Source organism: Meles meles, chromosome 20, assembly GCF_922984935.1.
Source record: "Meles meles chromosome 20, mMelMel3.1 paternal haplotype, whole genome shotgun sequence".
NCBI classification, from domain to species: domain Eukaryota; kingdom Metazoa; phylum Chordata; class Mammalia; order Carnivora; family Mustelidae; genus Meles; species Meles meles.
The window spans coordinates 18,575,674-18,588,301 of NC_060085.1; the positions used below are offsets into that span (position 1 = coordinate 18,575,674).

General features: G+C 60.3%; 1 protein-coding gene across 5 annotated transcripts in view; it reads right to left on the reverse strand.

Moving 5' to 3' along the window:
- LOC123932383 (cadherin EGF LAG seven-pass G-type receptor 3) overlaps window positions 1-10,399 on the reverse strand; it is a 37,216-nt gene extending 26,817 nt beyond the window's left edge. For 2 of the 5 annotated variants that reach the window (XM_045990493.1, XM_045990482.1), the window contains exons 1-10: window positions 6,211-9,958; window positions 4,056-4,706; window positions 3,455-3,680; window positions 3,121-3,236; window positions 2,649-2,737; window positions 2,384-2,541; window positions 1,689-1,852; window positions 1,297-1,422; window positions 1,037-1,206; window positions 427-612 (exon numbers count right to left, since the gene is read on the reverse strand). In XM_045990493.1, the coding sequence (XP_045846449.1) occupies window positions 427-612; window positions 1,037-1,206; window positions 1,297-1,422; window positions 1,689-1,852; window positions 2,384-2,541; window positions 2,649-2,737; window positions 3,121-3,236; window positions 3,455-3,680; window positions 4,056-4,706; window positions 6,211-9,958 (5,634 nt within the window). Of the gene's footprint in view, window positions 1-426; window positions 613-1,036; window positions 1,207-1,296; window positions 1,423-1,688; window positions 1,853-2,383; window positions 2,542-2,648; window positions 2,738-3,120; window positions 3,237-3,454; window positions 3,681-4,055; window positions 4,707-6,210 lie in introns of all 5 variants that reach the window. The other 3 variants (XM_045990481.1, XM_045990483.1, XM_045990484.1) reach the window with 3 other exon arrangements.
- Window positions 10,400-12,628: the final 2,229 nt, after the last annotated feature.

A 12,628-nucleotide genomic window follows, 5' to 3' on the forward strand; every position in this document is an offset into this window, starting at 1 on the left:
CGGTCTGGGAATGAGCGGCCCCTGAGTACAGAGGACCAGGCTGGAGCACGAGGGATGCATAATAGCAAGGTTTCGGTCAAGAACTGGGCCCAGACAGGCCTCTCTCCTGGACCCAAATAGAACCCTGATATTTCATGGCTTTGAATTAGGGAGGTCAGGGCAAGGAGCAAAGGGGGTTTCCAAGAGCTCAGGAATATCCTGGCTGCAGAGGTACCCCAAGACCAGACCAGAAATCTGCATATCCTCTCTGACATGAGCAGGCCTGGCAGCAGAGCAGCCTGGCTGGCAAGGTAGGCTCCGAGCAAGGGTATAAGGAGGGCACTGCAGGGAGAGTGCGGTGCTGTGGAGGGAACTGAGAGGAAATGGACTGGGGAGGGGTCTGGTGGGAAGACTGAGAATGGACTACCGCAGAGTCAGAAATCAGACCTGAAAGAGGCTAAAGTCCAATGAGACCATGAGGACATGATGGCCCCGCTGGCCCCCTGGCTCCTCCTGCAATTCCAGCCGCAGATCATGCCACCGGCCATCACTGACAGTCACCTGGTCCAGGAGGAGGTGGGCAGCACGGCCCGAACCCCTGGTCACCGTCACGGACAGCAACCCCCGATCCAGCTGCAGATAGAGAAGCACAACCCTGGGGTCAGGGGCCCAAGATGGGCTGGGGCTGGGAGTGTCAGGAGGTGAGGTCTGGGGGCTCAGATGTCAGCACCGCAGGGCCAAGGCTATATTTAGCACACAGGGGATTGTGCCTGGGGATGTCATGTTGCTGAGAGGGAAGTTAGGGGCCAGACGTCAGGGTCAGGGGTTGGGGATCCATGCAGCTAGCAGAGAAGAGACATGCTGGGGCCCTGCACCTGCAGAGGATATCATGGTGGGAAGGAAGGTCAAGGGCTAGGGTCCAGAGCAGGGTCAAATACGGTCAGGACACCTGGTAAGAGTATGCAAGATGACCAGGTTCAAACCCAAAGGAGTGTTGCTGGCGGCATCTGAAGTTGAGAGTTGGGGGTCGAGGGAGGGGCCAGGAGGACAGACACACCTGACAGAGGAGCGTGCTGTGTGGCCCAGCCTGCACTTGCATCAGGACCCCCTGCGTCGCCCGTGTCCGAAATGCCAGGCCCAGGTACCACGGCACAGACACAGCCATGTCATTTCCGAAGTCCCAGCTCAGTGTGCCATTGCCTCGGAAATGATGGGGATGGGCCATGGCTGAGGGGATAAAAAGAGCAGGATCACAGGCCCCACCTCAGGAACAGACCTTACCCTGCAGGCCCCTCTTGCCCCGTGCTGCCCACTCACTGAGCCTACAGTCTTTGCCACCGAAGCCCACGGGGCAGTCGCAGCTGAAGCCGCCCCAGCGTTCTGAGCAGAAGCCGCTGTTCTTACAGGGGCCCGAGTCACAAAAGTGCAGCTTGGCCTGGCAGCCTGGGAGAGGAAGGTACATGGAGGATGTGAGAACATGGGGGAGAGCGGGGGGCACGAGTGCTAGACAGGACACGGGGGTCCAGAGGGGCCAAAAGTGGCCATGATTTCTGCCCTGTGTTCTCTCAGGGTGGAGTTGGAAGGAGGCGGGCCCTAAAGGCTAGGCTCTGACACAGTGCTTGCCCACAAAGGAAACAAGGGTAAGGTCAGATGTGGAATCACTCCATGGAGCCCTCCACCCCCCTCTCTAATACGGGGGCACGGACTACCTGCCATGGTGCCGTTGTTCGCGACAAAGCCTGCCATGTCCACTCGGCGGCCATCAATGTACAGGTCCCTCATGCAGCCAATGAAGTCCTTGTGTGACACGGGGAAGTTCTCGGGGAGGTTGGGGACACCCCCCAGGAGCAGAGGGCCCGTTAGGTCCAGGGACCTGGGGATCAGGGGTCCGCATCATTGTTGGGATGGGGGCCAGGGTAGGGTGGTTCCTGAGGGCCATAGGAAGTGTGTGTGGGGAGGTAGGACTCAGAGGGTAAAAGTGATTTAGTGGGGAGAGTAAGGCCAGGTTAGGGAAGAAGCTGGGGTCTAACTTCAGTTGTAGGGGTGCACAGGAGAGCTCATGATGCACAGATGGTCTAGGGAAAGGTGAAAGAGGGGTCGAGGGCCAGGATGAAAGAGTGAGGCATTTGGGTGGTTGGTGAAGAGTCTGGGGTGCCAAGGGGGACTGTGGGGCATTAAAGAGAAGCAGGGAGCATGGACACTGGGGACTGGGGACCTGGGGAACATGTGCAGGAGTGGGGGACGGGGGTAGAACACAGGGATGGAGCTAGGGTGAGGTGGGTTTTCAAGGTCCTCAGGGGGAGAGGGAAAGGGTGATCTGGGGAAAGGTGGGGAGTGGGACATGTGAAGGGGTGGGCTTCGGCAGGCAGGCAGAGGGCTTGGGGATCAGGGGCTGGGATCTCACTTCTTGGAGCTTGTCTGCACGCCAGCAGCCGCACATGAGTAGTTGCCAATGTCAGCCCCGAACTGCAGAGCCACGGCCACATCGCAGTCATCCACGCTTAGCACAGCCACCTTGTCCTTGGAGGGGCCCTGAGCACCCCCCAGGGCATCTGTCCGGGGCTAGAGACCCAGGCACACCACTCAACAGGATCCCCAGGGTGACCCCTGAAGGGCAGAACCTGGCCTCCCAGCTCCCCTCACATTCCTATGCCAAGGCTGGTGCCCACCTTGTTGTAGTATCTTAGATGCACTGTGTGCCACTGTCCGTCACTCAGGCCTCCTGGAACTGTGGGGCTGACCACTGTGTTGGACTCACCTGTGGGGAGGATACACATGGAAGGTTGTCTGGAGCTGCCTAGTTGCCTCTCCCTCCCCACCCCCAGTCATAGAAACACAGCTACTCCCAGGATGTAGCATACGGTCCTGGGTACGTCAAATCAGTCCCATCCACTAGTGACCGCACTGGCTGGACCAGAGTGTCTCCAGACAGATAGGAGAAGCACACACATTGAACAGATGGACTTTCCCCCAGGGAATGGCTAGGACGTCAGATGCTCACTGATGTCTGTTTAGCATGGAAGTAGGTATTGAGCGGGTACAGTGAGGCAAACCTGAGGGGACTTGAGGCTCACACCCCATCCCAGCCATCTCACCCACACATGTACACCCGCCCCGACACACATCCACGGAAGCACCCACCCGTCGAATAGGTAAGCCGCACTTGCCCGGCCACGAGCTCCAGGGCCAGGAAGTCGTGCTTCTCGTTCAGGCGCCCGTTGTAGAAGAGTAGCCCACTAGGCTGCACTGTGGCAAACCTGGGTGGGGTGGACAGGGAGCAATGAGAAAGGATGCCGTGACGTCAGGGATAGTGCAGTGACGTCAGGGACAGTGCCGTTCCGAGCACCCCGGTGGGGCATCCCGGGAAGGGTGGTGTCCTGTGGGGGATCAGGATGGGGCAGCTGGGAATGAGTCAGGGTCATAGAGGGAGTAGGGACCGCGTGGAGGCGCGCGGAGATACGGGGCTGGCACCTACGAGAGGGACAGCGTCAGGTGGAAGCGCTGTCGCAGGCCGCGGAACATGACGAACGAACTCGGAGGGAAGGAGCGCGCTGCCACCTCGCAGCGCGGGCCCTCGAAGGCGCCGCCCGCCGGGCACTGGCAGCGGAAACCGCCGTCGGGCCCGTCGGCACAGGTGCCCCCGTTGCGGCAGACGCCGGGGACGCAGCGTCCAGCCTCCGTGTCCAGCTCGCAATCTTCTCCTACGGGTCACACCGCGGCGGGAGGTCAGCGCCCCGCCCGCGCGGACTCTAGCGGGCCCCGCCCCTCCAAAGACTCCCAGCCCTCTGAAAGGGCGAGCTCCCTGTGGGCACGCCCCCTGTCAGCCTAGCCCCTCCCCGCCTTCCCAGTGGCCCGGCCACGTCCCCAGGGCCCGCCCCCTCCACAGCCACGCCCCCTTCACAGCCTCAGTCCCGCGGAGCTAGGCCTCTCTATTCCTTCAGTGCCTCGTGCTCTCGCAGGGCCCGGCTCTACCACTTCCGGCCTAGCCGCGCCCTACTCGACCCCGGTACGCTCAGGACGGCCGCCGCACCCTCACTCGCACTGTAGTTCCGGCCCCCGCCCGGCAGCCTGCCCACCTGTGAAGCGCGGCCGGCACACGCAGGTGTAGCCCCCTTCGCGCCGCGCGCAGGCGCCGCCGTTCCGGCACGGGTTGGAGTAGCAGAGGTCCAGCTCTGTCTCGCAGAAGTCTCCCGTGAAGCCGGGCGGGCAGCGGCAGCGCAGGCCTGCGATGGGCTGGATGGGTCGGAAGAGCGTGGAGGCCGAAGCCAGGAAGGGCGCGGATGAATCGAAGCGCAGCACCGACACGCACTTCATGTAGTTCTCACAGGGCTCGCGCAGGCACACGTTGTCGTCGAAGGGCAGCACGTCCAGGAGCGAGCGGGCGGCAAGGGCGGCGCGGCGCACGTATAACTGCTCTTGCAGCTCCTCGGAGCTGAACCAGGGACCCGCAGCGCCCGCCCCGGCCCCGCGTGGCGCCAGTGCGGAGAAGCTCACATTGAGCACTGTGCCCCCCACGTCCGTGTCGTTCTGAATGTTGAAGATGAAGACGTCCTCAGCGGGAGTAGCAAGCACCGAGGCCACGCCTTCCAGGAAGTGACCCAGCAGTGGAGACAGGAAGCGCTCCTGCCACATGTTCTCAAGGCGCACGGTCAGGCTGTTGGCCAGCAACTCCTCCGTGATGATGACCACGCGCAGCACACACTGCGCCGTCACGCTGTGCAGCCCATCTGCGGTGGGGATAGGGACAGAGGTCAGTGTGGGGTCAGTGGCTGCCCTTCCCTGGGACTCAGGGGGCTGGGGTCAGTGAATGCCCAGACCCCCAGCACCTCTGAGTCAGCAGGCAGGCACAGGGGATCTGGGGCTTGGGACCAGCTCCCCCAGCATCAAGGAACAAAGTTGCTGCTTCCTATCCCCTCCCTCCAACATCAGCAGAGATCTAAGCCAGCCCATGGGTCAGTAAGTCATTCATCCAACAGCACACAAGAAGATCCCTAAGTGGTCAATAACCCATCCTCCCCCAGGTTATCATGGTCAGAAAGACACCCTCACTCAGAACTTAAAGAGCTGCCAGGGCCACTGGCCCTGACACCCACCCCTACCCCCCAGCTTCACATAGACAGGAAAACATCCCCTCAAAGAAACAGATGGGGTTCTAGATCAAGGATTACCCCTCCCCTATCTCTGGTCAGCAAACTGCTTTCCCATGGCACTAAATGGGGCTCTGGCCCTGTGGCCACTCAACCCCATCCCACGGAACCCTGGCTCAGCAAGCTCCCTCTCTCCAGGAAGGTCTTGGACCCTGGCCACCCACTCCCTCCTCAGCATTCTTGGATCAGAAAGCTGCCCATCACCCCAGACCTGGGTCCTGTGATCTCAGTGGCCACCTTTCAAAATGAGAACGAGCTGCTTATATACCTTGTCCCCAGGCCCTAGTACACATTGAACGCTAACTAAGGATTGGTTGTTGAGTGAACTGAGGAATAATGAAGGCTGTGCCTCCTTTGGCAGAGCCAGGAGTCCATGCTCCAGAACTGGGGAATGAACACCAGCTGAAGCCCAGCTCCCAACCTCTGGAGCAACAGACAGAATTGCCAGAGCCTCTCCCACCTGAACCCTCCTGCAAGGCAGTGTTTCTGGAAGTCTGGGGCTGGAGAGGTAGGAAAGAGGCAGGTGGGAGCTCTGGACATATTCCTGAAGGGCTGGGCTGCAGTCAGACCCTTAGACAGCAGCAGGGCCAATGTATGCCCACTCTTTGTCTGAAGCTGCCAGAATAAGCTGCTGCTCTTGACCATTGAGCTATTGGCCTCCCTCCCTGTATAGATGAAGGTCAGTTCGGACCCAAAGTAATGCTTCATCTGGACAAGGGTGTGGTGTGGGCTGACTGGCCCATGCCCTTTTCCTGTGACCTCCCCAGCATTAACCAGGACCTGCAGCCTTCTGGGAGTGGGGGCACTATCTCTAGTGTAGTAGACAGTTCAGGTGGTCTTTATGGGGTCTGCTAGGTGTCCTAGAATCTCTGGGGTTCTGTGGAGTCTACCCAAGACCCTAAGCAGAGACTATGTGAACTTAACCTGTGAAGTCTATGGCAGATCCTGTGGGATGCAGGAACCCAGCACTTTAGGGATTCTTGGAAGACTCGGAAAACCTTCTTGGTTTGGGGTGCCCTGTGGAGCCCATAAGGCCCTGACAGGTTGAGGTCACTGGGTCACCTGTCTGCCCCCCATCCCTTACCTGTGACAGTCACCAACATGGAAGCTACCAGTGGGCGGTTGTTGTCTAGCTTGCGGCTGAGTCGAAGCTCCCCGCTGGTCTGGTTGACCACCAGCAGCTGCAGCTCATTGCCCCGCTCAAAAGAGTAGAAAAGGTGGTCAGAGACATCAGGGTCATAAGCTGGGATGCGTCCAATAACACCTGAGGGGAAGGTGTCTGAGCGGTTGGATACATAGTTGTTGAAGAGGATCTGGAAGTTGTTGAGCACAGGGCTGTTGTCATTCTGGTCAACCAGGCGGACGTGCACAGTGGCCCGACTGACCAGAGGGGCCGACGTGGCCTGCACCACAATCACATATTCCTGGCGAGCCTCGTAGTCCAGGTCAATGAGTGCAGTCAACTCTCCAGAGAAGATGTCCATTTGGAACAGCTCGGGGATGTTCCCTTCCACAATCTGGTACATTATGTGGGCATTGGGGCCTTCATCAGGGTCTACTGCAGTGATCTGAGCCACCACAGAACCCACGATGCTATTCTCCTTCACTCGCACCTCAAACTCCTCAGCTGGGAAGACAGGTGCATTGTCGTTTACATCCTGCACCGTCACCTGGATGCTGACTGGAGTCCGCAGTGGGGGCACACCTCGGTCCACTGCATAGGCAGTCAGTTCATAGACTGGCACTGCCTCCCGATCCAGCCGCCTCACTGTGCGGACAATACCAGAGGTGGGCTCAATGGTAAAATCTCCATCCCCATCTTCCCCATTCTGGAAAGTGTACTGGACCCGGCCATTGGCATGAGCATCCCGGTCAGTGGCTGAGATCTGCAGGACACTGGTGAAAGGCGGAGCATCCTCGGATACCAGCCCCGTGTAGTGGGAAGCCACAAACTGTGGAGCGTTATCATTCACGTCATTGACCATCACCTCCACGTAAGTGGTGTCTGCCTTCTGTGGGATGCCATTGTCCCGGGCTGTGATAGCCAGTGTGTAGGTCACCTGGTCCTCATAGTCCAGAGGAGCCTGTAGCGTAATGGCCCCCGAGTCTGCATCAATTCGGAACTGGGGCAGGTTGTCCTCCAGGAGATAGGTGATACGGGCGTTCTCACCCACATCATCATCAGAGGCACTGATGACCACCACAGTGCTACCCACTGGCCGATCCTCATTCACGCTCACAGAGTAGTGGGCACTTTGAAAGACGGGCCGGTGAGTGTTGGCATCTGTGATGTTGATGTGCACATAGCAGTGATCATGAAGGGCACGGTCAGAAGCGGTTAGCACCAGTTTGAAGTAGCGTTCCTGCTTGTAGTCCAGTGGCAGAGCCAGTGTCACCAGACCTACACCCCCCTGGGTGCTGATGGCAAAGCGATTCCGGGTGTTGCCACCTGTGATCTGGTAGCTGATGGCACTGTTGGCATCACGATCTACAGCGGTCACACTGACCACGGTGGTGCCCACAGCTGCATCCTCATTTAGCCGTAGGTGGTACTCCTTCATTGTAAACTCGGGCCGATTGTCATTAACATCTAGCACAGTTACTGCGACACTGGCTGAGGCCGAGAGTGGGGGTGTGCCATGGTCTCGGGCCTCCACACCAAAAAAATAATGCTCCACAGACTCACGGTCCAGGGGACCACTCACAGAGACCCAGCCCGTGGCACTGTTTATCACAAAGGGCATATCAGGTGCCACACCAGTTAGGGAGTACTCCAATCTGGCATTCTCCCCGTGGTCTGCGTCCACCGCCTGAATGTGGATGACTGAATGGCCCAGGGGTGCGTTTTCCAGTACAGAGACCTGGAAGGGTGTGCTGACAAAGATAGGAGTATGGTCATTGATGTCCACTACCTGGATGCTGGCCAGGCCTGTGTTGTTGGACAGTGGTGGCCGGCCCGCGTCCTGCGCCCGTATGCGCAAGGCATACTCTCGCTCGGCCTCAAAGTCCAGAGGTGCTACCACTTGGATCTCACCCGTGAGGCTGTCAATTGCGAAATGGCCACGACTGTTGCCACTGATAATGTTGTAGTGCACCAGTCCATTGGCATCCTTGTCCCGGTCGGTGGCTGTGACGCGTAGTACCACCGTGTGGGGGCGCACATCCTCCCGCACTTGCGCCACGTAGCGCTTCTCGCTGAACTGGGGCGCGTTGTCGTTTTCATCCAGCACCGTGATGTGCACACGCACAGTTGCAGAGCGCGGCCCGGGCTCTTGGCCTTGGTCGCTGGCCTCCACAACCAGCTCGTAGCTTTCCATGTGTTCGCGGTCCACGCGACCGCTGGTGCTTATGAGGCCAGACCGCGGATCGATCTCGAAGGCAGAGGAGGCCGCGGCGCGCGCAGCTGGAGGTCCCACGAAGCGGTAACGCAGATTGGCGTTGGGGGGCGCGTCTCCGTCTGTGGCACGCAACTGAAGAATGGGGTAGCCCTCCTCCACGTTCTCCCGAAGCGTCTCCCGGTATTGAGCCTGCTCAAACACCGGCGCGTGGTCGTTGCGGTCGGCCACTGTAACGGCCACCATGGTGGTGGCCGAGAGGCGCGGCGAGCCGTGGTCCTGCGCCGTCACGCGCAGGTAGTGCCGTTCCATGCTCTCGCGGTCCAGAGCAGCCTCTGTGCGGATGAGGCCGCTCAGTGGGTCAATGCTGAACAGCTCCAGCGAGCGGCTGTTCATGAGCGCGGCTAGCGAGTAAACTAGGCGCCCGGCCTCGCCGGCGTCCGGGTCCTGTGCCACTACGCGTAGCACCGCGGTGCCCGCAGCCTCGTTCTCGGGTACTACAGCCTGATAGTTGTACTGCGGAAACTGCGGGTGGCGGTTCGCGGCGCGACGGGGGCGGACCCTGCTTGCTGGGGGTATTCTCCGGACTCTAGGCCGAGCCGGGACCCCCGGGGGGCGCGGCCCCGGGCCCTGCGGGAGGAAGCGGCGGCGGAAGAGGCTACGCGAGCGCATGCGCTCGGGCGTCGGCTCGGGAGCTGTCCGAGACTCGCGCGGTGCTGAACCAGACGCCGGAGCTGTCCTCTCTGTGCGCGGTGCTGAATCCAGCCCAGGGCCAGATCGCGCAGTCCTAGGGGAACAGTCGGGCAGAGGGACTGTTCTCTCCGCTCGAGATGTCGCAGTTCTCTCGCCCTGACCCCTGCGCCTCGGCGCCCACAATTCCCCGCAGCAACGCATGTTTCCCACTTTTTTCGGGGTGCCTCTCCCAGCATTCCTCGGGAAGGACACAGGCTTGTAACCACGGGGCCGAACCAGAAGATCGGAAGGGAAGGGCGAGCTGTTCTCCAGGCTCGGGACCCCTGGGGACATAGCCTCTGGAGAGAGACTATCTTTTCGCAAAGGTCCTGTCTGACCGCAAGAAGAGACCTCTGTGCGCCAGCATAAGAGAGACCCTGGTCCCTGTCCTGTTTCTCGCCCGCGGCTGTCTAATGCCTGGACCCCACATTTCGCCCCTACCCTCGCGTCCAGCTGCTTAGGGGGCCCTCGACCACTCTGGGCGCTTTGCCTTCCCCCTCGGAGCCCCACGAAGACAGGCTCCCTGACTTCCAGACCAGGCTCTCCATTCTCCTGGAGCCCGGGCGTTTCGGGACAAAGAGCTAAGGCTCCGCCACCGGTCCGCGCCCCTGGCCCCGAAGCGGCAGCTACCCCTGGGTCCCAGCCTTGGCCCCCGTCGGCCCCCAGCTCCTCCCGGCTGAGAGGGAACAAAGAGAGGAGGAGAAGGAGCAGGAGTAGTGGGGTCGTCAGCCCCCTGAGACTCCACCACGGCGGCCGCCTCGCCATCACCCCCCGCCTCCCCACACGGCCTCCACCGCCCTTCGCCCCGGTCCGGGCCTTGGGCCCGCCCCGCCGCTCGGGCCCCCTCCCGGGCCCCTGCCGCCGCCCCGGTCCCCCGCCTCTCGGCCTGTCGCTCCGCGCCGCCTCCGCCCTCTGGGCACCATCTACTCCGCGGCCAGAACCCCTTTGGCATGCGGCCCCGGCTTTTGCCGCCCCCACCACAGCATCCCCGACGCTGCTGCCGCCTCCCGCCGCTCCAACATGGCTCCCGGCCTCCGCGATGGTTCGTTCCACCTCTGCCCCGAAGCCCCAAATCCGGTGGTACAGCCCATTGCGCATGCCGATTCTGGCTATTGAAGCTATTGTCGCCATCTTTGTTAAGGGCAAAGCGCAACTGCTGCCCGCGGTGCTGAACAGGGCTAGGAGGTTCGCTGTCCCTGGATCCATCCTCCTTGCTCTGAGCCACCGCCCTTACCCTCCTTCTTTCTTCTAGGCGCGGTTCCCCCATCCTTTCTTCTACTTGCAGGTCTTTTGTCCTCCTTCCTGAGCACTCGTTCCGAACCCTGTCCCGGATTTTGGTCTGAAAATGTGGTGCCCATGATGTGCAGGGAGCATTTTCCTGACTCTTGGCAGGGGTACTATGTGCAATCCTGGGAGTGGAAGGGACGTTGACTGGATGAGGACTTGGGACGCCAGACCCAAAGTTAATAGCTTTAACTGTTCGATCAGTGAGTATTAATTCATGAAACATGTCGCTACCATCTGCCTGTTTGGAGCGTCTCTGCAGAGCAGGGACTGTAGGTGACCCGCCCAAGGCATGAGTAGAGACCAAACTCTTCTCTGCCTTGCTGGATCCCAGCAATCTCCCGCGCTGAGGACCCCTCCACTGGAGGCTACATCCTCCTCCAGGCCGCGGGTCTCGAGTGCTCTGGGATGCCACGTGGAGGCCGACGTTGCCACAGGGCTGCAGCCACGGCTTCCTCGGATCCCCGCCCCTCGCCCACCAAGACCGCGTCCCTTAACCCCTTGAAGGGACTAGCGGAAGTTCAACCTTCCTCCCACGATTTAATACAGTTCTCCCAGCGCTGAGCAATTCCGACGCCAATCGGTCCCAGCAGGCCAATGGACAGACACAGCCTAATGGACGTCACAGAAGACGACACCAGGTTGGGGGAGAACTATTGGCACAATGGGAGGCTCCGCCCCCGACGGCGGACTCATTGTCTGAGGGGAGGGTTCTGTGGCTTCCAGGATGGCCGGAAGAGATAATCCTGGAGGCTCTCTACGGTCCAGCCGGCAGAGGCAACAGCGACAACGCTCTGCAGCGTCATGTGTGAAGGGCGCGGGCGTCCCAGAACCGAGGAGTGGTTTAGGGCTGGATCCCAGAACGCTCCAAGGGGCGCGGCTCCTGCTAGGAACTAACGGGAAACTCCTGGCTGAGGCATCAGGCCCACTCCGACGGTACCTATGACATCATCATCAACCAATCAAACGGCACATTCTTTGGCCCCTTGACTTCTTCGCTTCCGGGAGGTGGGGCTCCCGTGGGCTCCACCTCTCGAGCGCCCTGTCTACCTACGGTGAGCGGGCTGGTGGGCTCCAGACTCTGAGGACCCCCTGCAGGTCGGAGCTCCGCGCCGGGTGTGCAGTCTGGGTTCCACTGGGCGTGAGGGTGGAGCGTCTGCTCGGTCGCTGAAGGCGGAACTCGGTTGGGTGGGGGCCCAGACCTCGCAGGGGCTGGAGGAGCGAGACCGGGGATGAGGTTTTAGTTGCACGTTCGCCCTCCAGGTCCACAATATAGCGAGTACAGGGCACAGAACTTTACACTAACAAAGGAGGGAGGCAGGCGGAACGCTAGGGGGAAGGGTGCTAGGGTCCCGGAGGAGGTGCCTCCGCCAACTTAGCGATCTGGGATGGCTTCTCGCTAGAGAGAATGCTTGAGCAGAGCCCGAATAACAGGAAGTCCGCAGCTGCGAGGGAAGGAGGAGCGCTCATCCTAGGTCTTGGAGGCTAAGCGGTCAAATGTGCAGAGGTGTAAAGGAATCGCCTGCCGAGACAGATCAAACTCTGCTATCTTCACTAGGGCTAGCAGTGGCTTCAGCGGATCCTCCCGTGGAGAGCAAGACCTAGACTTTTTTTTTTTAAGATTTTATTTATTTATTTGACACACAGAGAGAGATCACAAGTAAACAGAGAGGCAGGCAGAGAGAGAGAGAGAGGGAGAAACAGGCTCCCTGCTGAGCAGAGAGCCCGATGTGGGGCTCCATCCCAGGACCCTGAGATCATGACCTGAGCCGAAGGCAGAGGCTTAACCCACTGAGGGTTAACCCAGGCGTCCCAAGACCTACACTTCTTAATACCCCTGACACGCGGTGTGACTAGGGTGGCTATCCCTGTCGCTTCCTGCTGTTCCTCCCTCCACTGCAGCCCTCTCTCTGGCTGCTGTACCGTGGAGGCCTCCCACTCCCCATGTGCACTCACCTCTATCTCCCCCCCCCAACCCCGCTCCCCGTGGCAGCTTCTACTGTGTCCTGTAAAGACAGAAACCAACTATTTCTGATAGTTTCTCCCTTCAACTCCAGACCTGCCCCTGCCTCCTAGCAACATAGCAAGGTCCCTGTGGTTCATCCTCTGTCTCTTCTTTTCAACTCTAAGCTAGAGGGTCCACCCGGGGCT